This window comes from Cygnus atratus, chromosome 3, assembly GCF_013377495.2.
Source record: "Cygnus atratus isolate AKBS03 ecotype Queensland, Australia chromosome 3, CAtr_DNAZoo_HiC_assembly, whole genome shotgun sequence".
NCBI classification, from domain to species: Eukaryota; Metazoa; Chordata; class Aves; order Anseriformes; family Anatidae; genus Cygnus; species Cygnus atratus.
In genome coordinates, this window is record NC_066364.1 from 111,514,150 (window position 1) to 111,536,767 (window position 22,618).

Sequence of the window (22,618 nt, forward strand, 5' to 3'; positions counted from 1 at the left end):
TGCCATGTTTTAAGTCAAACAGTATTTTTTTTCTAGAAGCAAATAGATAGTCTTACGTGTCCTTCCCTTCATTATTACTATTATTCTTTTTTATTCTTTCAAGTCTGCTTTTTGTTTCTCTGGCATCTGAGACTTCACAGGCTATTATCCGGAGTCAGTAGGATATATTAAGCTAATTCCCTTTCCTTTGGGGGCAGGAACACTGCAAAATTCCCATGTGCACTGATGAGCCCCTTAGTGCTCATGAAGAGGGTGGTGAGCTTCCTCAGGTGAGCAACTACCAACGTGTTCATTCATCCTCATCTCTTTTTCTTCCAAGGGCTATGATGGTTGCACGCTGCAGCTTCATCTTTCTAGACATCTCTCTCGTGCCTAGGCCTTCTCTGCTTTGCCTGCATCACCTACGTGTGTTGCTGATGGAGAAATACTCTAGGGAAGAGGTAAGTCACAGGTGAGGTTGGATGTATTCAGTGAAAAGTCAGAACTTATATGCATGCAAGCCATGGCGTATGCTATGTGCTGGTCCAGTTTGCCTAGAAAACATTCTGGGTAAGTCTATCTGGTGTCTTGAATCCACTCTAAATGGTCATTCTAAGTGTGACATGTCAAGTGCATGAACATTTCACTATCACTGTTTACATAGATCTCCCCATTTTCCATTTAATATATTAATCCTGCTGCATGGCTCTACAAGAATTAAATACGTGAAATGTGCCTTGAGGTCAGAATAAGATGGCTCCTCTAAGACACACAACACACAGCATTTAGGTCCCAAGGTGACAAGAACAATTCCTGCGATCTTTTCCTGCTTTCTTCTCTTCGATTCCTTTCTTAATACCATGCTAACTGTGAATGTTCTGGTTTTGGGTTTCTTTTTGAGAAGTGGATGTAAAGCCACAATCTCTCGTTTGCTAAAAATAGCCGTGTGTGGTGCCACATGGAGTGAATTGTGCTGAGCCGTGCATCTGCCAGCTCTCAGTTTAATACTGTAATTCTTCTGAGATCTCTGCCTCTGAGTAGAAGTCAGAAAGGGTTTTACTTCTGCTTGCAGCTGGACCTTTGCAAACCTTATGTTATCTTTTGCATGTAGACAATCATTTTGTTCATATAGCATTTGATTTAATTTCTCTGGGGAATCTGGCTTGATTTGCTGGAGAGATGAATGTTTCTGGAGAACTCAACCATTCTGTTAGAGATGGAGTGGGCTTACACCACTTAAAGTGCAGCAGGCAGATTTGAAATCCAGCCATGCAAGGGCTAGCACAGCGAGCAGCAAAGCTGATGTAACAAGCTGAAGAGCTGCCTGTATTCCTTGCAGCCGACACATTTACTTGCAAAGAGATGGCTGGGTGTAAATGCCCATCAGTCTCTCAGCTAGATCCCTTGCTCACATAAATTCAAGTCATTGTTTTTTTTTAATGCTTGCAGGAGTGAGTCCTGAAGTGGCAGAAACATAATTTTCTGAGGAAGTACAGCAGCGAGACGTCTCTTACAGGAACGGTTCACTTGCCAATAAACTGAGCTAAGATATTCATCTGTGATCTCTGCTGCAGATTGTGTTGTTGTGGCAAATGTTTGTAGTCTGCCATCACGCACCTTTACTTTAGGCAGAAATGGGGAGAACAGGGTAACTTACAGCAGATTTCCACAATTCAGGTTACAGTCTTTTGCTGCCAGAAATCAGCCCTTCTGTGGAGAGCCAGAAGAATGCAGGCCTTCCTCTTCCTTAGGCCTGCTGCTGCTCTTTATGACCAGCTTGTTACAGAAAATGTGCATCAGCACCATGTCCTTCACACTGGCCATGATCACTGCATGGTTAAGGACCATCTTGCTTTGTGCGAGTGATTTAGTTGATCAGCACATTTCTGCCTGGGGATGACAAAGCGTTGATTCCCCTGTGATGATGGGTGATAAATGAAACAAAGTCAGAAGGGCAAAAGGAATAGCTGAGCTTTGAAGATAAGAGAAACAATACAGAGAAATGTTATAAAAGTAGCTGCATCCAGCTAAAACTCAGTGAAGATAATTTTATGCTTTGACAGTGAGTTGCTTAAGTAGCTAATGGTAAATTCTGGAGTCATTGGCTTGGTGCCACTGTATCTCCAATTTCATTTCACACATCTTCAAGGACTTTTCATGCAGGTAAAAGAGAAATTGAGCTTCCTTTGCTTAATGGTGGAGTCAGCATCCTTTTCTGTTCACAGTAAACCACTTTCTAGTATAAGGTCATATAGATGTTCTATCAAAGGACTGTCCCTGGGCATTTCATATTATCAGTTCATCACTGTAATCCTGACTAAGCATAAACACCAAACCAGCAGGAGCAGGTGGGCAGGGATGCCAAGGGGAAAATCTGTGCAAAAGCTGCCTGCAGAGAGAAAGACACTGGCAGTTTCTTAGTCTTTGTTCCCATAAGCCCTTCCAGCTGGGGAAGGGGTTTCCTTTCCCCAGGACTAAAGGGCAGCAAGGTAGACAAAGAAGTAAGAGCTAACTGAGAGCTACTTTGTGGTCTTTAATGTTTACCCCCATGCTCTGTAGCCTTATGGGTGCTTTTTTTTTTTTTATAGTCTACAAGCGTCTGAGTACATCAGGCATTACAATGGGCCTAGAGAGATCATTTAAATAGCAGCTAGCAGAGAAAGGTTTGAGAAAATTAGAGCAGGCAGTTTGGCTGTGGAGCTTGTCTGGTAGGAGCATTGTCGCAGCTTCACAAAGAGCTAAACAGATTGCTGACCTGACTCTGGGGCTCAGCAGAGCATGCCAGCTAGCAGAAGACTTCTTTACAGTGTATAAACTGTGCATCACTGCTAGCACAGAGAAGGGAGTAACCAGTTTCCGTGCCCATGGTGGATAGGACAAGTTATAGCAAGTGGAAATCGTTACAGGAAAATCTCAGTTCAGACAGCCAGGAGAAACATTTAGCAGTTGGGATAGTGAACATTACAAAGGAGGGGGTGGACTCTTATCTGTGGGAAAACCAATAAATACGCATTGCTGAAGAATGGCTAGAGAAAGTCTCAGAGCTTTTTTTAATCCTCTGTTGTAGACCTTGTTGGACTTGCATACACTTCTAAGTAAAAGCTGGGACAAGACAGGAGCCAAATGGAGAACAGGAATTTGTCTGAGGAAAAAGTCACGTTTTTTGGGGGGGGAATTTGGCAATGGAGCACTTCAGGACGCAGTGGCTATGGCCTGCACAATGCTGCCGTTGGGAGGAAGCTCCATGCCTTGTGCCTGTCAGGGTGAAAGACCTTTGCAAGTAGCAGGGGTGACAGATGAAGTAACACTGGGTTCAGCCGTAAAGTGATACGGAGTCTTCCATGTGGGAGAGCACTTGGCAATGCATCACTGCCTCCTGTGTCCCACCACCCTTCCTCCTGTATGGGAAAGAGGGAGTGTGACTGCTCTATACCAAATGCCGGAAAATGTTTTTACCTTATCTTTTACCAAACATAGCCAAATGGGCTGTGTGACAAGTGAAAGATGCTCATAGAAGGTGACCTTCAGTGGTCTTTCATACAATGCGCTCGTCTAATCCATTTGTGCTGCTTGACACCTAACCTCTGTGGGAAGCCTCAGCGTCAAGCCCCAAAACCTGACCAAGTCTGATAAAACAATTTTCTTGTATCAGCAGAGGGCGCAGCACGATTAACCAAGCGAAGGTTCTCCAGTTTACCGCCAAACCCTACCTGCTCATGCACTGGGAGTCAGGCTTTAAAGATGGGATGAAGTAACGCTGGCAGAGCTGGTGAGTTAGAAACCTGTCTCTGAGATCCTTGTGGTGTGCGTCAGGCAGCCACATGGTACACCACCCTCTGTTGTTTTCCTAGAGTTCATGTATTTACAGAGTGGGCTTGAGTCCTTGGGATTAGGCATTAAAATGCTTATTCAATTTCCCAGGACTCTGTCATCAAGGCTGGCAGTGTTTGATACAGTTGGGCGTTCTGTCATGCCATTGCCTGTTCTGTCAGAGGCAGCCTATAAATACACACGTGCTTCTGCGTTTCCCTATCTCTCACCCTAAGAGGAAATGGGCTTGTTTTCATGTGATTAGCAGGCAGAGGAACTTGTGAAAGTGACACAGCTGTACTGTAAAAAACTCTACCCCACAGACTTTGTTGCCAGAGGAGCTTAACTGCCGTCTCTGATAGACCTGGGAGCAGGACTGTCTGAGCCATGGAGCGAGAACCAATGCGCATAAGAGAGGGCTACTTGGTAAAAAAGGTAAGGGGGTGGCTTTGGACAGAGGAGGAGGAAGCTGACTGAACGGGTAGCGGGACTATGGGAAAACGTACTTTGGTTTCAGTTACTTAAACAGAAGAGTTTTTTTCCTATTTTTCTAAAAAAGAATGCAAATGAAAATAATTCCTTGAGCAATAAAACAGTGTGATGTTAGTGATTACAGAGGTACTTGCTAGCAGTTATATCTTGTTAGTGTCCTATACGATAAGGTACTTTGCATTTATCTTAGATGTACCTCTGGGTCAAAAATTCTTATTTTTATGAAGAATGCCTTTATGGCAGCTTGGCAAAAGAGGTAACAGCTTGAAATGGTCACAGCCTACTGTACTGCACTTAATCAGAGTTAAACGTTGGGGATATGTAGTGGTATCACAAGTCAGAGTCTGGCCTAGGGAGAGTTTGTGGGGCTGTGGGCACTCCTCTCCTCTGTGAAGGCAGTCACTGCCCCACTGCAACCTCTGCTCTGGAGTCTTTTGTGGTAGAGCCCACAAGATAAGGTCAAGATTTTTATGTAAATCTGTAGTGAGATCAGTCTGGGGTAAAGCAGTTCAAATTGTGTCAGTTCTGGGGCTCTGTGCAGCGGTGTCTGTGCTCATCAAATCTAGAATTTCACTCATTAGAGCTGCTGGCTGGAGGGGTCTCTAATCTGGGACCGCTGTTGCAAAAAGGTCATTCATCAGTCTTATTTCCACTGACACTGAAAGGAAGCAAGTTCATAAAGCAATCTCAAAGCTGCACTGATGCTGCCATGAGGAAGGAGATGACCAAATTCATGCACAGCAGGTTGCAGATCTGTACTTCTCATGGCCCAATTTGAGTGAGAGCAGATGGCTCACGATCCATATTTCTCCATGGCAGGGGAGTGGCTGGAAACTTAGACACTGGGGTGGACGATCCCACGTTGTGTGTCTGGCTGGGTATGCCAGGGAAAAGATGCATACAGACATGCCAGTATGAGTCCCTGCTGTTCCTCTGAGTTCTGGGTCCCCAAGAAGTTTTTCTGTGGGTGTTGCTAATGGAAAGTTGCAGCTGGGTGCTATTGCAATGGCAACGGGGAAGTGGAAAGTGTGCTCCTGTTCTCTAACAGCCTTGTAGGTGGCTCTGTCTTTGCAGAAGTGAGCTTATGCTGCTGGTGAGGAGCAGCAGTGTGCTTAGAGGGAGGCTGGCGGGCAAAAGGAGCAGAAGATGCAGATTGGAGTGGTACCAGCTAACACGGATCTATCAGTGAGGCTGCTGTGAACTCCACAGCCAGAGCTTCCAGCTAGGATGGGCACGTTCTCAGTTACTCTTCTGTGCTAATTAAGTAGTCTCCTCCTCTTCTTTGTGCCTGTAAAGTGAAACTCCTGATCAGACCTGCCAGAGTAATCATCCGTGCAGCCACAATCGTCTTCGAAAAGGGTGGAGGTGATTTTTCACTGATTTTCTTGTTATTTACATTAGGCTTAGGGGTTAGTGTTTTGGCTGGTACAACATGATCTCCAGTGAATATGGATTCAAATTTAAGAGTTGATCTTACGTCAGCTTAAGCCAATGTTTGTGTATGTGGGGGACCTTGGGTCATCTGAGCAAGCACAGAAAACAACTCATTTTCTACTCATGTAGTGCTACGAATATTTGAAAAAAATAAATAGGGAAGTTGCATGAGCTTTTAACTTGGCTAATGATTTCAGAGAGCAGTTCAGGGAACACTCATCTTTATCTGCAGTCTTTGGAGCAAGGGAGATGATTTGTTTTTTAGTCCAGGAAAATCAAATCCAGCATCCTGCATTTGTCTTTCATGAGCTGTTTTAGCTGAGACCGACATGACTATGTTCAGGCTTGCTGATTGTGTGGATCTGAGGCTGCCAGTCTAACCCTGCTCCGCAGTGGCTTCCATTGACAGAGAATGTCAGAGTCTTCAGAAAGTACTGGACTTGTCTCTTTATAAGCAGAAGTATCGTAAGATGCAATAAACTGGCAAAAGGAAATTGCAGTGGTTCTTGTATTGGCTCACCATCTCACTTGATTCCTTAGCAGAAAATCAACCTGTGGGTCAATTTGGGTTCTCCAAAAATGATAAATTCTTATGGCTCAAACAAAAGAAAACAGCGTTCAATCCATATGTGGTATCCACATCAAGGTTGGACCGTTCTTTTAGTTCTCTGTTCATCTGGGTTTCCAGAGAGCCTCCAGCACAGCAGTTTACCTTTGGAAGGCAGCATTCACTTGTGGGGCACCTTCTGCTTGCAGTGAGTGCTGCAGAGGCTGGAAGCAGGTCCCATTCTCAGTAAGATCTTTGCTGACAGTTTTTCCTCTCCATCCTGTAATTGAACTTAAGGTCTGATTCAGAGTGCAAAAGGCCTTTCTTGAGAGCTAAGGCAGGAAAAAAAGGATGTGATGGTCAAAGGTTTCATCCTGGGGGGGGAAGAGGGAAAGACTCAGTGTTTCTGTCCTGTTCACTTCTGCAGAAATGCAAATAAAAGTAACTCTGCCCATTTTAAAATCAAAACAAGCCACTTGCACAGCCTGATAGTGGCCACCTCATTTCTGTCTGTAGCTTTAGCTCTGCTTAGCCACCATGGTAGGAGAGGGAGCATAAACTGAGGTCTCTCTTCGTGCCAGAAAGATAAAGAAATCAAATGTTTTTGGAGGATAGCCTCTGATTTGAGGCCTACAAATGTCGAGTGTGCATCAGTAACTCCTCAGAACTGTTGATTTTCAGCCCATCTAAATGCTCATTTGGCTGAGCAGTAAGTCACTTGGGTGTCTGGGATTGTGACCGTTTTTGAAGCTGTCTGCAGGCTGGACCAGAAGTAAGCTAGCTAGGACACGACAGTCTTAATAATTCTAGCACTTAATTGTGCTCAGCACAGAGAGACAGGTCGTTCCTCTTTGAGGCCCTGTGAATTTTGCCATACGTTTCACTATACGTAGGATCTGGCCCTGGCTTTATTTCTGAATTTTTCACATCTAACTTCTGTGATTCAGAAACAGGAAGTAAAAGCTTTAAAAGATGAAACGAAGCACCTCAATTTCTCACCACACCAGTTGGAGATCCGCAGCCCAAGGCCTTTGAACTACTCATTGCCCTTACTGTTGCTTTCTTAAGTCTAGAAGTCCTCTGAGATATGTGCTTTCTTATCTGACAGCCAGGCCTCAAGAGCTGACTGTATTGTGGCATCAAGTCCTAAATACAGCACAGGAAGCCCAGAGTTAATGAGAGAGCCCTAATGGGTCAGTTCGCATCTGGAATTTTTGAGGATTGTTCCTAGTGTTGTCACTGGGTCATTTTGAAATCACAAACGTACGGAAAAGAAACATCATCTGGGGTCACGATGCAATTTTGGAAAAATTCACAGCAGAGGTGACTAGAAGGGGAAATAAACAGTTGTCAGAAGAATAACAACGTATTTTAACAGCATGGTGAGATGGGTGTGGTTGTGGCTCATTATTTCCCTTGAGATCCTGTAGTTATTTTAGAGTCAATCAGATGTTCCCTGGTCTTTGGTGGATATCATATGAACAGTGATTTATCAGACATAATGTACACCATGATTTATTGATGCAGGGCAGTATGTTTAATACCTGGAAGCCGATGTGGGTCGTGCTCTTAGAAGATGGAATTGAATTCTATAAGCGGAAGGCTGACAACAGCCCCAAAGGGATGGTCCCACTAAAAGGAAGCACTATTAACAGCCCATGCCAAGATTTTGGCAAAAGAACGGTAAGTATGTTTTTTTATAACAATGATTGACAGTATACTTGAACTCCTGGAGGCACTGAAGGGGCACAAGGCTGGTAGTTAGATTCTTTACATTTATCCTGGTGGTCACCTTCCCTTGTCTTAGAAGGTCGGAAGCAAGATTGGACTTGTGTAGAGTTTGAAAGGTGTGACTGTTTGAGTTAAAACTCAGGATATTTCAGGAAGAGCAGCAATTCAGACAGTGTGTTTTGTTTTGTTTTTTTTAATTTCTAAGTCTGTCACAGCAGAGCTAAATTATATTGTCATGGGACACTTAGCAGCTGAATGGGGCAACTTTTGTATTAAATATAAATTCAGCTGCTAAGAGCCACAGAATAAAATTGTGGAAAACTATTTCATGAGCAACAGAAAAAATAATTATTAATTACTGAATAATAATTAATTATCGTGGCAAAGAGCCATGACTAGCCTATTTGGACAGGAGGGAGATAAATGCTGTGGTACAAATGCCTCCCAGAAGGCTGTGATTCCTGTTTCATTACCCTTTGGTAACTACGTGACCCCACGTATTTCGCATTCACATGATGTATATTAATTGCACATTGCGTGGTTATGTGTAGAGCTTTTGTGTGTGACTAAGAGCTAGCTACGTGTATACTTGGGGAGAGAGAGGAAAATAATTGGGGGAAATGAGTTCAAATGATGTACACATTTGGGCTGTCTGTGGCTGAGCACAGCAAGCACATGGGTAAGGTCCAAGTTGGATGTATTAGAACAAGTCCAGAGGAGGGCCGTGAGGATGCTCAGAGGGCTGGGGCACTTCTCCTATGAAGACAGGCTGAGGGAGTTGGGGTTGTTCAGCCTGGAGAAGAGAAGGTTGTGAGGAGACCTTATAGCGGCCTTCCAGTACCTAAAGATATTTGTCAGGGAGTGTAGAGAGAGTTTAAAGCCATTACTCCTTGTCCTAAAAAAGGTCAGATTAAGATTAGATATTCAGAAGAAAGTCTTTACTATGTCGGTGGTGAGGCACTGGCACAGATTGCTCAGAGAAGCTGTGGATGCCCCATCCTTCACAGTGTTCAAGGCCAGGCTGGATGGGGCTTTGGGCAACCCGGTGTAGAGGAAGGTGTCCCTGCCCATGGCAGGGGGTTTGGAATTAGATGATTGTTAAGGTCCCTTCCAACCCAAAGCATTTTTTGATTCTAAGTTCTCAGTGAGACGCGTAGATCATGATATTCATAAATTAAGAGTCTTATTTGAAAGAAAATAAAATGCAGGAAAATGCAAGCATACATATTTGGTTACAGGGTTCCAGAAAAAAAAAAATCTGTTGGTGAAACAGGATTTCCATGAGCAAAGAATAATATATTTAGCCCTTTGATAACTTAACACCTCTCAATTTCAGTTTATTAAATAGGTGCTATAGACCCAGGAATTCCTCTCACAGAGAGTTTCCCCCAGAATCTGGGAGATTATCCAATTGCAATTCAAATAAACTTGCAGGCGGATGACTGAAAAACAAAACAAAACAAAAAAGAATCTCAGGGAGTGTTAGAAAAGTAGAAATAGTGTGAGAGAGTGCACTTCAGAGAGCACTTCTCTCATATGTATAAACTGAGGAGAATTATCTGTCCTTCAGTTCTGTGGTGAGTGGAGTCAGGGTTTAGACCTGCTTGCTTTCTTTTCTTTCTCCTTTTTTTTTTTTTTTTTTACTTTTTTCTTTCTGTGCTCTGACCAATATTTACATGAAAAAATTATGTTGATTTTATGGAGTCTTTTTAGACTTGAATGTGTTAAGAGGCTCTTAACTTAAAAGCTCTGTTTGGGCCAGTACTAGCAGAGAATAAAATTGCTGTTAATCCTGGGCTGAGTCAGGAAAGTGATGGATGGCTGCTTCTTCTGGGGACAAAAGGTTTTAGAGGACCATTACTGTGTAAATCGCACTGTGGGCAGGATCATCAAGAGCTGCCAGCTCTTCCTAGATCTCTGTAGGCACTGGGAGTTGTCCGCGGAAGGAGACCATTATTGTGCCCAGACAGAGAATTTCATGATCATGCATCCCTAACCTGTCCCACGCCTGTCATAGATATTGCACTACCTGAACTGGCAAGGGAGAGCATCCAATTGATTCAGAAGCAGTTGAGATCAAACCCATTTACTCTTTCGTCTCCCCAACAGCACTGCCTGGCTCACCCGTAGGCATGGCTGGGCAATCCTTACTGTTTGACTCCTGCAGCTTTGCACCTGACCTTCTGCTTCGGCAGGCATGGCTTTGTGTCAGTGGATTGCCCGAGCACAAGGCAGGAGCTCTGCATTGTTGCACTTGACTCCACCTCTTTTGCAAACCGTGAATAATAAGGATGAAGTATAATTATATCTAGGACTAGAGCATGAGGTAGGACATTAAATAACCAAATAAAGGAACTCAGTTTATCTGCACACATTTAGTTCTAATTCAGCTGATTAAACTGTGTTCCTACACTATCTAAGTAACAATCTTCTGTACAGCTCTCCTTACTCTTTATGTGAGGTGTAACTCATGGGAAGGAGGGTACTGTGTTCAAGAGTATTACAGGTCCTACAACATAATGCTAGAAGTAAAGCTTTTCTCATAAAGCGTTTCTTTCCAGGCAGATTTTGCTAGTTTTTAGGTCCCACAAAGGCACTAAGATCAAATCAGTATTGTTCTGTAGTGGTTGCTTGGAAATGTCGGTAACAGTATCATCCTTAGCAATAATCAAAAGATAATTCACCAGCGTATGTGCACTCTACAAAATGGGCAGAGTCCGAAGTGTTCAGTGTCAGATTTGGGGGACAAGGCACCCAAAATGTCTTTTCATAAGTAAGATCTGCTGCAGAGTTTGAAGTCAGTAGAAGTGATACGAATGACTTCAGCAGGTGTTGGAGCAGATCCTCCTTGGGTCAGTGGGATGTTTCTGCAAGCCCATAGACCAGCAGCCCTGGAGACATACTTTGTCTGAAAACTTGCACTGTTCAGACAGCCAAAACTGCAACATGCTCATCTGTACCAGCAATACTGTCACTGGGATTGTTCTGACAAGCAGTTACTGCCCCAAATGAGTGAAATTAATTTACTGCATGTATTCCTTGAAAATACACAATTTTTATTGTTGTATCTTAAATCTTACAGCTGTATTTCACAGCTGAATTCAAAGCCTCTGCATTGCATACTACGTTCTAGTTGGTTATAAGCTAAAACGTACAGTTCTGCTTCTTATGTGAATTATTCTGGTTTGCAGTGGTTTGTGTACGTTCATATCGACCTAAAACTAAACTTTCATTTCTAGCAAGACTTCTGTAGGGTAAGAAATGGGATCTTTTTCATTACGTCAGTTTTAAGTTCAGTCTTACTCACTTAGTCCTTGCCCCAAATTGGACCCATCAAGCTGTGAGCAGACTTTTGTATTCATCTGATTTGATTTTGGCTTTTTGAATTGGAATGTGTCCCTGCCTCGAGGCCTATCTGAAACCTCACGGCACATCATCAGCACACTTGGTTTATTAAATCAATTGCAAAAAGCAGATGTTGGGGGGAAAGGAAGCGACCTTGGATTTGTTAAACAGATATATCCTGTTCACAAGAGGCTGTGACTGTATATTTAAAGATTTTATTGTAAAATGTATTCACCACTGTTCACTGTTGTTGATCTGTTTCATCACTACTTAATCTGATGTTAATTCTGCTTCTCCCTTGGCTTTCCTCTGGATAGCATTATCATGTATGGTTGCTCATAGTAGGATTCATTTCTCTTAATTTAGCTAAACTGTTGGTGTTTAGTGCAAGTTGATGCTCTAATTTTCTCAAAAATACAAATAGATGTACATCTCCAGAAAGAAGACTGGTCAGTTCTAGGATTGGAGACTTAACCTTTCCACCAACTTCAGAGGAAGCCTGGGTGCCCAGCCTAGTGGCCTAGGTTTCTGAAAGCTAGAGTTAAGAGAAGACTTGGAAAGCTCTTTCTCCTCATACTAGAAATAAAAACTCTAACTTTTCACTGTGTATCCAGTGCTTTGCAATTTTGAAATCTCTCCACAGTAGTCACTGGGACTTCTGTGTGGTTTCAGGACATCAGAATATTTTCCATTTACCAGTCTGGAAGATAGATATTTGGGATGTTCAGAACCATGCCATTTACAAAAGCAGGCTTCAGTAGACTTTGGTGTTTTGATGTCAATGTTTTAGATTCACTGCTTTCTGTCCTTTGATAATCTCTACTTGTCCTCATGAACCCATGCTGTTTGCTCCCTTATTAGCTTGATGTTTGTAGTTTTTAGTTAGATGCCAGCTGAGTCTGTTTATTCCAGTACAACCACAAACCTGGCTTGTTCCACAACTAGTGGAACAAATAACAGTTCCACTTATGGGGAGCTACATTTAGAGGAAATGGAAGCCCTCTTGACTGAGTACTTAGATCTGTATTTTCCATCCAAAAGATCACTGGATTTCTTCTTCAGGTTGGTGTTTTTTTTTCTGCCTAGACCTACCTTAAAAGATCTGTTCTTGCTTCTGGGGTTTTGGGGAATACATGCTTTCCATTGTGATCAGTTTAGAAAAGCAGTGATCAGAAGGTGTACGTAAGGGTCAGATGTTTCATCTACCTACCAAGCCCTTAAAAGACTGCAAACGTGTCCAGTTACCCTCCAATGTGACTGTGTCCTTTTCTCCCTGTGTGAATCAGTACCTTAGCAGCATGATGCAGTTTGTTGTTTTAATGTTGTTGTTCTCCTCCGAACTGACGACATCTCTAAATATATTAAGACAAGTTTATGCCCACTGTAAGCGTGCAGGGACTGGGCATTTCAGTCTTTCAGCTGTTTTGAACTTCGCAAATCACCAGTTATAGCAGTGCCACTCTCTTCTGCTGACAACATCAGGAATGCTCACTGGGAAGTAACAAAAGGAGTCAGTTACGTATACTGCCTGTCCATGTTTTTCTTCAGAATGTTTTTTATTCAGCTGGCTCTAGAGCACTTTCTGTAGCCCCGTAGGCATAGGTAGGCGGTATGCCAAGTTAATCATATCCAGCCAGCTACACCAAAGTAACATTAAAAAACAATGTTTATCCCTCCAGTTTGTCTTCAAGCTCACTGCAGCCAAGCAGCAGGACCACTTTTTTCAAGCTGCCTACCTGGAAGAGAGAGATGCTTGGGTACGGGATATCAAGAAAGCAATTCAGTGCATAGATGGAGGCCAAAGGTTTGCCAGAAAATCCACAAGAAAATCTATCAGACTGCCTGAAACAATCAACCTGAGGTTTGTTCTTGTATCTCTGCACCCCTATTTACTTCCACCTGCACCCAGTGTGGCATATGCATAACCTCGATGTGGAAGAGCTATAACCGTTTCTGCTACCTAGCTGGCTTCCCTTGGAGTCCTTTCTGTGTAACTGTTTCAGAGCATGCCATGATCGAAATGAGCTAGTGGTTAGAGCTCGGTAGATCATTTTAATACATTGACTTTCATCAAAGCATGTGTATTTGTCAAAGGATTCTACTTATGAGGAAGCTTCTGAGCGCACTGCAGCGCAAAAGGAGACCCCAGCCGAAGTGTGATTCTTTCAGGAGAGGCATTTTTGTACAGTACAGAATTTATTTTAGAAATATTTTATGCATTTGCCTGCAGAGCAAACAAATGTTATTGTTAGCAATAGTTTTTGGATGGTGATGAGAGAGTGGTGCCTGCAAGAGGTCTTGGAATTGGCAAAGGGAAAAAAAGAGATAAAGAGCACATACAGAAAGCCATCTGCTTGTCAGTACTTAAAAGAAATAAAAAATAAGGACAGTGTAACTTCTGTCTTCGCACAGTAAATACCAAAGTACAAGTGAGCCTACTTTGCTTCTTAAAGCACTGTGTAAAACTGCACAGGACCAAGATCCAACTAAATCTGTCTTCAATGGCTTCAGCAGCGGGATCACCCTGACTGAATAACGAACCAAAGGATTTAGCTTGTGACATTTAGTGTTTGTCCCACTCGTCATTTCAGAGCCCCAGGGGCAATTAGTTTTGAGCAAGTGAAAAGCAAGGGGGGAAAAAGGAAGTCAGACCAGGAGTCACTGAAGTTACTCAGGGCCTCTGAGAGTATGCGGGTTTTGGGGATGTCACAGTGTTTTTGCTCTGCTGAGGACCTTTGGGAGAACATAGCAAAGCACCAGGGCTGTGAAGCTCTGCAGAGGAGCCTCAGCAGTGGGTGTTCCTCTGTTCACACTGCAGTCATCACAAGCTGGTACAGTTTTAAAATAGAGGTGTGGTGAGCCCTTTGTGCAGTTACTCTTCTGTTCCTACAGTTATGATAGGGAGGTGGTGAGGCCTCTGTGCTTTGCACAGTAAACTTTTCAGGAGACTAAACTAAGTCATACTGTAGGTCTATAGAGATTGCTGTGCTCATAAAATATGAAGACCCTGTGAAAGAGAATGATATTACTGTACCAGCCGACTAAAGCTTTTTATTTGCTAACAGTTTCTGTGGTCCTTTTTATGCACAGTGCTTTGTACCTCTCAATGAAAGATCCTGAAAAGGGAATAAAGGAGTTGAAACTGGAAAAAGATAAGAAAGTGTTCAATCACTGCTTTACAGGTAAGAAGCTCTTGTTCCTCTTTTCCATTCAATAAAAGGAGCACAGAGCTAAGAGTCTCAAGATAGATCAGAACAGCTCTAAGCTCCGTAGAGCATAGAGAAGTTTTAGGAAAAACCTGGCAGAGGTCACCTTGACCAACAGGGGAGATGCTCAAAGGATGAAGCTTAAGAAAGTGTTCAGATATTGCCATATTAAGCAAGAGGAGGAGGAGGAAATTAAACCAGTGACAAGTATTTTTAGGTTTCTGCCTGTCTGTCTTGGGTTGTGGCTGATAATGTTTATTTCTTTGTAACCAGGCACTTCTGTGATTGACTGGCTGGTGTCTAGCAACTCCATCCGAAATCGCAAAGAAGGACTCATGCTCGCCTCTTCCCTCTTGAGCGAAGGCTACCTACAGCCTGCAGGAGATACATCCAAGGCCGCAGCTGAGGGACTGTCAGACACCCCCTTCTTAGATCTCAGCGATGCCTATTACTACTTTGTGAGTGTTGTATTCTGGTTTTCCTATATCCCAGACTTGCAGATACTCTGCTCTTCTCAGGTTTGAGCTGGGATTCTTAAGTCCTGGAGGAAAGATTGTACAGAACTAGAGATCTATGTTAATTGTCTTTCTCTATGTGACACTCAGAATAAACTGTCTCACTTTAACATCTGTAACCAAGACAGTTCTTCTAGCACTCTGTGTGAACCGAGTGCAGAGATTCTTCTTAACTTGGGCGTTATTCCCAGTAATTTCGGCACTGACGAGGACTTAGCCACCAGTTCCCCTGATGATTCAGTGGAGTGGAAGGGAGTAATTCATCATCATGGGGCTTCTCAGAGTGGCTCAAGATGGAAACACATTTTTGTGCACTGAGCTGGCAGATCTGACTCAGAACACAGGCATGCACGCACACATGTGCTTGCCTGTGAGCAAAAAAGCAAAAGTTGTTTTGTTTTTTTAATATCTACCTGATAACACCTGTGCTGGGTAGCTTACCAAATCTTTTCAGGTTGTTTCATATTCTGTGGATGGATTTGTAGAACTTGCAATACCACAATCACAGCCAAACATTTTAAAAAATGTTTGGTTTATGAACTGATGCTAACAAAGGGTCTTCCTACTGTTAAGTAAAATGGCTTAAATATTACAGTTTTGTTTATACTTACCACATAGAATCACTCCATGAAAAAATGAATCTCCCGTTACTTCGTTTGTTTTCCTAGAACACCTCTGTGGTAGAAAGACTCTACCTGTGCAGAAATGGAAGCACAGATGGTGCTGGTGAAGGCAGCCATGTGGCCATCACAGTTCCTGGCTACCAGGGACACTTCTCTTGATACCTCATGTATAATTTGCTTGCTTTCAGCTTGCTTTTAGTTTGATTCAGTACCAATGTGGTGTGAGGAGGTTGCAGCAGGTCAATGTCTGACTTGGTGTCAGGTAAACAGTAAGCACAAAAGCTTACTACATCCAATACGTGTGATTATTCATACCTTTATTCATACCATTTGAGCAGTGTAAGGCTTCAGTAACCAGCATCACAATTTATCTGGTGTGGAGAAGATGGCCTAGATGAGAGTTTCCTCTTCTTCTCAAACTTCGGGTGCTTGTGATGGATGTAGGGAAAGGAAGGTTATATTGGGTTGGGGAATGGACAGCCTGGGATGTATTGGCTGTGCCAACATTGCTTCACATGGCTTCGTATGAACTGAGGTAGATGTAGATGCTCCAGCTCTCTTCAGATGCCCTAAGACCTGGTGTAGTCCTATCTCATACTGAAATGCTTCCGTGGCAACTTGGAGAGGTCCTCAACTTTACAGGATGGTTTTCCAGTAGAAAAGTTGATTTTTTTTAACTTTTTTTTTTTGCAACAGAAACAGGGTGAAAGGATGCCAAAGAGAAGTCAGATTTGTACATATATATACATATATATATATATATATATATATATAAACAGGCACCATTTGTGTAACTTCTGAATTTTCTCTTGTGGTCATGCAGCCAGACAGTGGTTTTTACTGCGAGGGGAATTCTAGTGACGATGATGTGGTCCTGAAAGAAGAATTCAGAGGCTTAGTAGTCAAACAAGGATGTTTACTGAAACAGGTCAGTATTGCACGCCTTCTGTTCTCTCACTGGGATGATGATCAATGGATACAAAATTACTTTTCTACACCTAAAAATTTTAAAGAAGAGAGAAAAATTAGCTTATGCCATGTCCGCATTTGACAGGTTTAATCTCTATCCCTCCCCCTTTTTACTCAAAGAACCCATTTTGTAGCAGGGCAGCAGGGCTTTTGTCCAGAGTTGCAAGGCTTATTGTTCTTAGTACAGAACAAGACAGCTTAGTGTTTTAATTAAACACGAGAGTGCTAAAGCAAGAGATGTGACAAGCAGGAGGTATTTTAGCAAGGTTATCTGCTTCCTCTGGAAGTTTGGTGCCATGAAGGAAACCAGAAAATATCTGTTGGGACCATAAGTACTTTCTGGTGGTGCTCACTTGTATTTCTCTTGTTCAACCACATTACTCAAAAGCAACAGAAGAAACTGGATGTGAGTCTTTCTGCTAACGTTTACCCTGTCACATCCACCTCTGTCTAGTTAGTAGGAACTTCTTGCAAACAGCAGTAGTTAATTGAGAAACTAATATTTTGAAATACTGAGAGGAAATGATTCACGACAGTCTCCAGCAGTTAATCTGGATTTGGTCACCTTCAGAGAACTATGGATCACTGCTTGAGAGTCTCACCATTTCTGCAGATAATGTGTATTCTCAAGACTGCAGCAAAGGATGGGGAAAGCCTAGATCTGCTGGGAAGCGCTGTTACCCCAGTTTGTGAATGCTGTAAAATGAGTAAGAAGGTTTCATCTTCCCTGGTCACAGGGGTTGATTTCCTGGGATGTCTCCCAGGCTGTCCTCCCTGCAACTTTTATGATTTCTCATCAGGCTCAGGCTATGAATGGCAGGATGTTTGCATTGGAGGGGAAATTTCCTGTCTTCTAGGAAGACAGGCCAGGACTATATGAACTGGATGTAGTCCATGAGTGCTTAGGGTCCATGTGCCCGGTATGAGTCTGTGAGGCTGTGGGCTGGCCCAGACTGAGCTCTCCCAGAGCTCCCATGATGAGATCTCCCAGAGCTTGAAAGCACTTAAACAACACTGATTGGAGTTGGTAGACTATAAGCCAGGGTGTCTTGTTAATATGATTTGGATGTCTATACCACTTGGAGCTAAATCTATTTGCTGTCTTTCTGCTTGGTCTACACCTGTGTGAGAGGTCCTACAAAGGCTGTATGCCTCAGAACAGCATTGCTGGAAGACAGCAAACTGGCAGGGAAGCTTCCTAAGCCAGCCAGCAAGGGATACTGTGGAGAAAGGTTAGGGTCTGAACCCTTCCTGCAGGACATATCGCAGCCATGTTTTGTGGCATTTAAACCTTGTTCTGACATCTCATATGAATGTCATCTCCTATGTTGAAGCTGTTGTACTTTGTGTATAAAAAAAAAGAGAGAAGCCAGTGAATATTTCCTGTCCAAAATATTAATTTTTTCCCCTTTCATACTCCCATGTTCTCTTTTGCATGGGTAAGCTGTCTGCAAGCATTTGCAGGGAAAGCAGTTCATGACATGCCTCTTTTTTAATTTTTCTAGGGACATCGAAGGAAAAACTGGAAAGTGAGGAAGTTTGTTTTAAGAGAGGACCCTGCATATCTTCACTACTATGATCCTGCTGGAGTAAGATACATTTGTTCAACTTTGGTTTATTTCCCTGTTTATTTGGTGTTGTTTTTTTTTTTAATTTATTTTTAAAGCTACATTCTTCTAGAAATATAACTGGAGTATTTGCTTGGGGATGTGTGATGGAAAAGGTCAAGCAGGATAGTGGGGCTGTTTGTGCTCACACTAGCTGGCTGCCTTCTGGAAAAGCAGAGGGAAGGATGGTTTCTGGGGCTGGCATGTGACATCCAGACCTGGGAACAGGCAGCGCTGAACTGTTCTCTCACCTTTTTTGTGATTAATTAGAATTAATGTGTGGTCCCATTTGATTAAAGTGGATGAGGTTAAAAGAGCAAATTAAGGCTACACCATCATTTTGCAGTTTGTAATCCAGGTGTTTTCTGTGTCAGACTGAAACATGGCATTTTGTTTCTCGTGTAATTCTTATGGATCAAGGCCTGCTCTGAGAAAGGAAGGGGCATCACCATAGACAAAACCTGACCCACATAAGCTGGTTTCCAGATGAATTCAGCCCATAGTATTTATTTATTTTGTCCAGCACTGCCACAGGAGCAGAGCTATTGTTGTGGGTTCAGGTTCTCTAAGCTGTGTCTGTCCTGCTTGGCAGAAGCTGCCTAGATGCACTGGAGAATCAACGCTGAGGAGTTTGACCTCTGTTTCCAGCATCTTTCCCACTCCTAGCTTCTCCTCCCAAAAGGCTAAAGTGTGTCAGCTCATAGGAACTGCTGGTTTCAGGCTTATGCCAACAAAAATGCTTCTTCACCCAATCTTTGGCTATTGCAATCCTTCTTCCTCAAGTGCAGAAAAAGACAAGATTGTAAATAAATGTATATCTGTTCCTGCTGCTTGTTTTTCAATAAACCACCACCACCAACAAAAACTTTTAAAGATCTCTTCTTTATAACTAACCTGCTTTTCACTGTAACATCAAAGGAAAGCCTATAGCTGGCAAAAGGTTTATTATTTTTTTCACACCTTTGCTCAGAGCACGGTAAATACTCTGCAGATCCTGAATTCCAAATTCTGAAAGATTTCCTATTTATTTGCAGATTTCCACACCCCCTACCCTCCATATCATACAGATTGAGGATACCCTGGTTTTCTCATGTGACATACAAAGTCACCAAATGTTTTTGTTTTCATTCTGGAGTTTTAGTCAGATATTGACATGTGAAGAGTTTCAGAAGAGTTGTATTTCATTTTGATTTCTTATCTTCCCCAGGGAGAAGATCCTCTTGGAGCAATTCACTTGAGGGGCTGCGTGGTGACAGCAGTGGAAGATATGCCAGACTGTAAGGAACCTTACTGAAAGAGTTCTAAGTTTTGTGTTATAAGTTTCTAGTGCATTCTTTAAATCTGCCTGAAACCACAAGTGTTTGTTTTTTTTTTAATTCAAAACCAATTTGCAATGATTCAGTAATTCTTCTAACTACTAGGCTCTCTTAATTACTGGAGGAGGGTACTGTGATAAAGGTAGCAAGTGGGAATCTTGTTCTTTGTCAGTTGTTCAGACTTGTCAAAATGATGACATGGTATCCCTATGTTAGGATAACTGGCCTTACACAAAATAAGCTGAGTTCTCGTTTTAATTCATGAATTTCATGTGGAAGCTTTACATTACAAATGGTTGTGCCAATGACTTGTTACTCTACATGTTCTGTTCCCTCCCAAAGCTAGAAACTGTGGCAACAGCAATGGTTAAGCATTGCTGCAAGGAACGAGAAGCATTCATTCAATGCATTCTCTGCTCCACAGGAGAGGCAGACTATCATCCCCAGCCAGAAAGTCTGTTGGCATCTCAATGCCTGTGTAGGCTGTGCTACAGTACATGAAAAGAGCCAGAGATTTCTGATGTGACTTAAATGTCTTGGTATTGTACCTGGCAAAGCACTGGAGGGCTTGGGTAATGTAAGCTCTCTGCAGGGCTGCAGATTCTTCCATGGTTGGACATCAATTGAACAGGGACTCCTGAAAGTGAAATGTGCAGAACTCACGGATTTTTTTCTCCAAGACAGTGACAGATCTCATGGATCCTATCTTGCAAATGGTTTCCAAAGGCATGATCAGGCACAGCTGTAGAAAGGAAGGCAATCTCTTTACAGAATGCAAAAGAAGAAACATTTTACATACAGGAGTTTATTCTCTCATAGCTGACTTCCTTATTTCTTCCCTGTAGCCAAGAAGTGTGATGTTGAAAACAACCTGTTTGAAATCATCACAGCAAATGATGTCCACTATTACTTGCAAGCAGCTTCATCCACAGAGCGTACAGAGTGGATCAAAGCAATTCAGGCAGTTTCTAGGACTGGGAAATGAAGATGATCCACCAGCCAGAAGACAGACAACTGAAATGAATTACTCCAAACAAAACAGGAATTTTAGCATTTCACTGAGAAAGCAGTATCATCCGGAAAGGCCTCCTAAAGCTTGTGGGTTGGGGGGGGGAGGGAGGGGTGGGTAGTAAGTTTCAATTCTATAGTGGGCACTAACAAGCTAACATTTTCCACTTCTGTTATGGTAATATCTTACTAAATTACAGCATAGAACATGTCACATTAGTGTGTGCTTCTTGTAAGAATTAGTCTACCTTGGGAAGGTTATACCTTATGCCTTTCCCTGCTGCCACTGCAGACAGCAAGAATTTCACCATTACCAGGGGACAGAATCATGTTGCTGACTGTAAGGAACTCAACTAGTCACCTATGATTCAGCCTGTGTTGTGTTTCAGTATCTTCTAATAATTCAAAGGCTTCTTCAGACAAACTTTACACTTTCTTCTTTACCAGCCAGTAGTTTTTCTACTGCCATGTTCTCCCATCCAAGTAATATAATAGGTTTAAGGAAAGAAATTAACTAATTCGAAAACCTGAACCAAACCTTTAAAATCCTTTAGTGTTAAGGAAAGGGAGAATGCAGACAATTATGGAAATGAAACACCATGTGGAAAGCACTTACAAATCTGAAAGATGTAGAAGTTTCCCCACAGGAAAATTCTTCTCTTGTGGTATTTCAAACATGAAGCAATCTGTTTGTCTTCCATATCCACTTGATTTTGACCCTTGCTAAATTTCTCCATAAGAGCCTGCTCCAGTACAATTGTTTTTCTTCATTTAGATCTCCAAAGCAGTTGCTAGGGCGTCATCTACTGCTGATATGACCTGTATTTGAATTCAGAATTTTGCAGGAGAAGGGAAAGGATCTATGCATTACTTGAACTACCAACTGAACTTCCAGCTGAGGTGGTGGTGTTTAGGGTTTTTCTTTTTTAACCTACAGCAGTATACACAATGCTTGGCTCTGTGCCTGATTTATATAAAAGAAACATTATTATTTTTGTAACTGAAATAAATGTTATAATTTGATGGTATCAGGTTACCTGAGCAATCTTTTTATTTTTTGTCTTATCGTATGCATCAAACTTTGAAGTTTTTAAACTTTAAGCAAGAGTTGGAAGTCAAAGTAATACCAGATTCTGCATGTAGCCTGTTCCTGTTGCAGGTGGATGTTCTGTGTGCAAGTAAACTTCACAACTTCAAAATTTTAAATAAGGTACCTTGAGAGTTCTTATTCAGATATCTTTAAAAATCAATGTGGAGCTAAAGCTTATCTTCACTTCTGTTTCATTATACCCTTATATGCATGTATACAAGGAAAATAAGAAGCCAGAAGCTGCTGTCACTTCAGCCTAGGGTATTCTAATCGGTGTTCAAGGAGAAACTCTCTCTGGTTCATTGAAGCTGTGGTGTCACACAACGTTTTTGGTTATTTTAGTTACACAGTATGAATATCTTTTGCTGTAGCTGAACCGTGCCTTGGTCTGCTGGACCAGCCTGGCGATACAAACCTGTTGGGGCCTGGAGCTTAGGTTCAACGTGAAAATATAACTTTGGTGATCTACTTTATGCATTTGGGTCAATATAATTACCAGCGCAATGGAAAGCTATAAATACAGTAACAGATCACTATGTAGTCTTACAATAAATTCAGGATGAATGCATTCATTTTTTATTGGGAGGAAAAAGGATATGAATGTATCATCTTCTAATTCACAACAGCAGCAAAAACAGTTCATACAGAGCAGGTCTAAAGAGATCTGAGCCTAATATGTCTGAAGGTCCTTTGCTTATTACTCTCAAACATACTAACGCAAGTACCTCTCCGTCTTGCCTAAGGAACTCCCTGTGGGTACTTTCATGTCATGGAGATCTAGTCTGACGTTGGTCTTACATACCTGCGGAAGAACAGGCACCTCTTTTCTGCACCCCAGCACAGAGTTCCTCTGACACTGCTGAAACTCTGTAGGTATCAGCTAGTGCAGTGTGATGAGATTTGGACCTCAGAGGACTTTACCAGCCCTAAAGGGAAATATCTTGGG

The 22,618-nt window shown here is 42.3% G+C and overlaps 1 protein-coding gene across 1 annotated transcript; it reads left to right on the forward strand.

The window, feature by feature from the left end:
* Positions 1-4,109: 4,109 nt before the first annotated feature.
* On the forward strand, positions 4,110-20,765 carry PLEK (pleckstrin). Its single transcript, XM_035553026.2, has 9 exons — positions 4,110-4,224; positions 7,790-7,945; positions 13,018-13,199; positions 14,429-14,520; positions 14,818-15,002; positions 16,506-16,610; positions 18,157-18,240; positions 19,466-19,535; positions 20,420-20,765. The coding sequence occupies exons 1-9, from the start codon at positions 4,177-4,179 to the stop codon at positions 20,557-20,559; spliced, it is 1,062 nt and encodes a 353-aa protein (XP_035408919.1). The 5' UTR covers positions 4,110-4,176; the 3' UTR covers positions 20,560-20,765.
* The last annotated feature ends 1,853 nt before the right edge of the window (positions 20,766-22,618 follow it).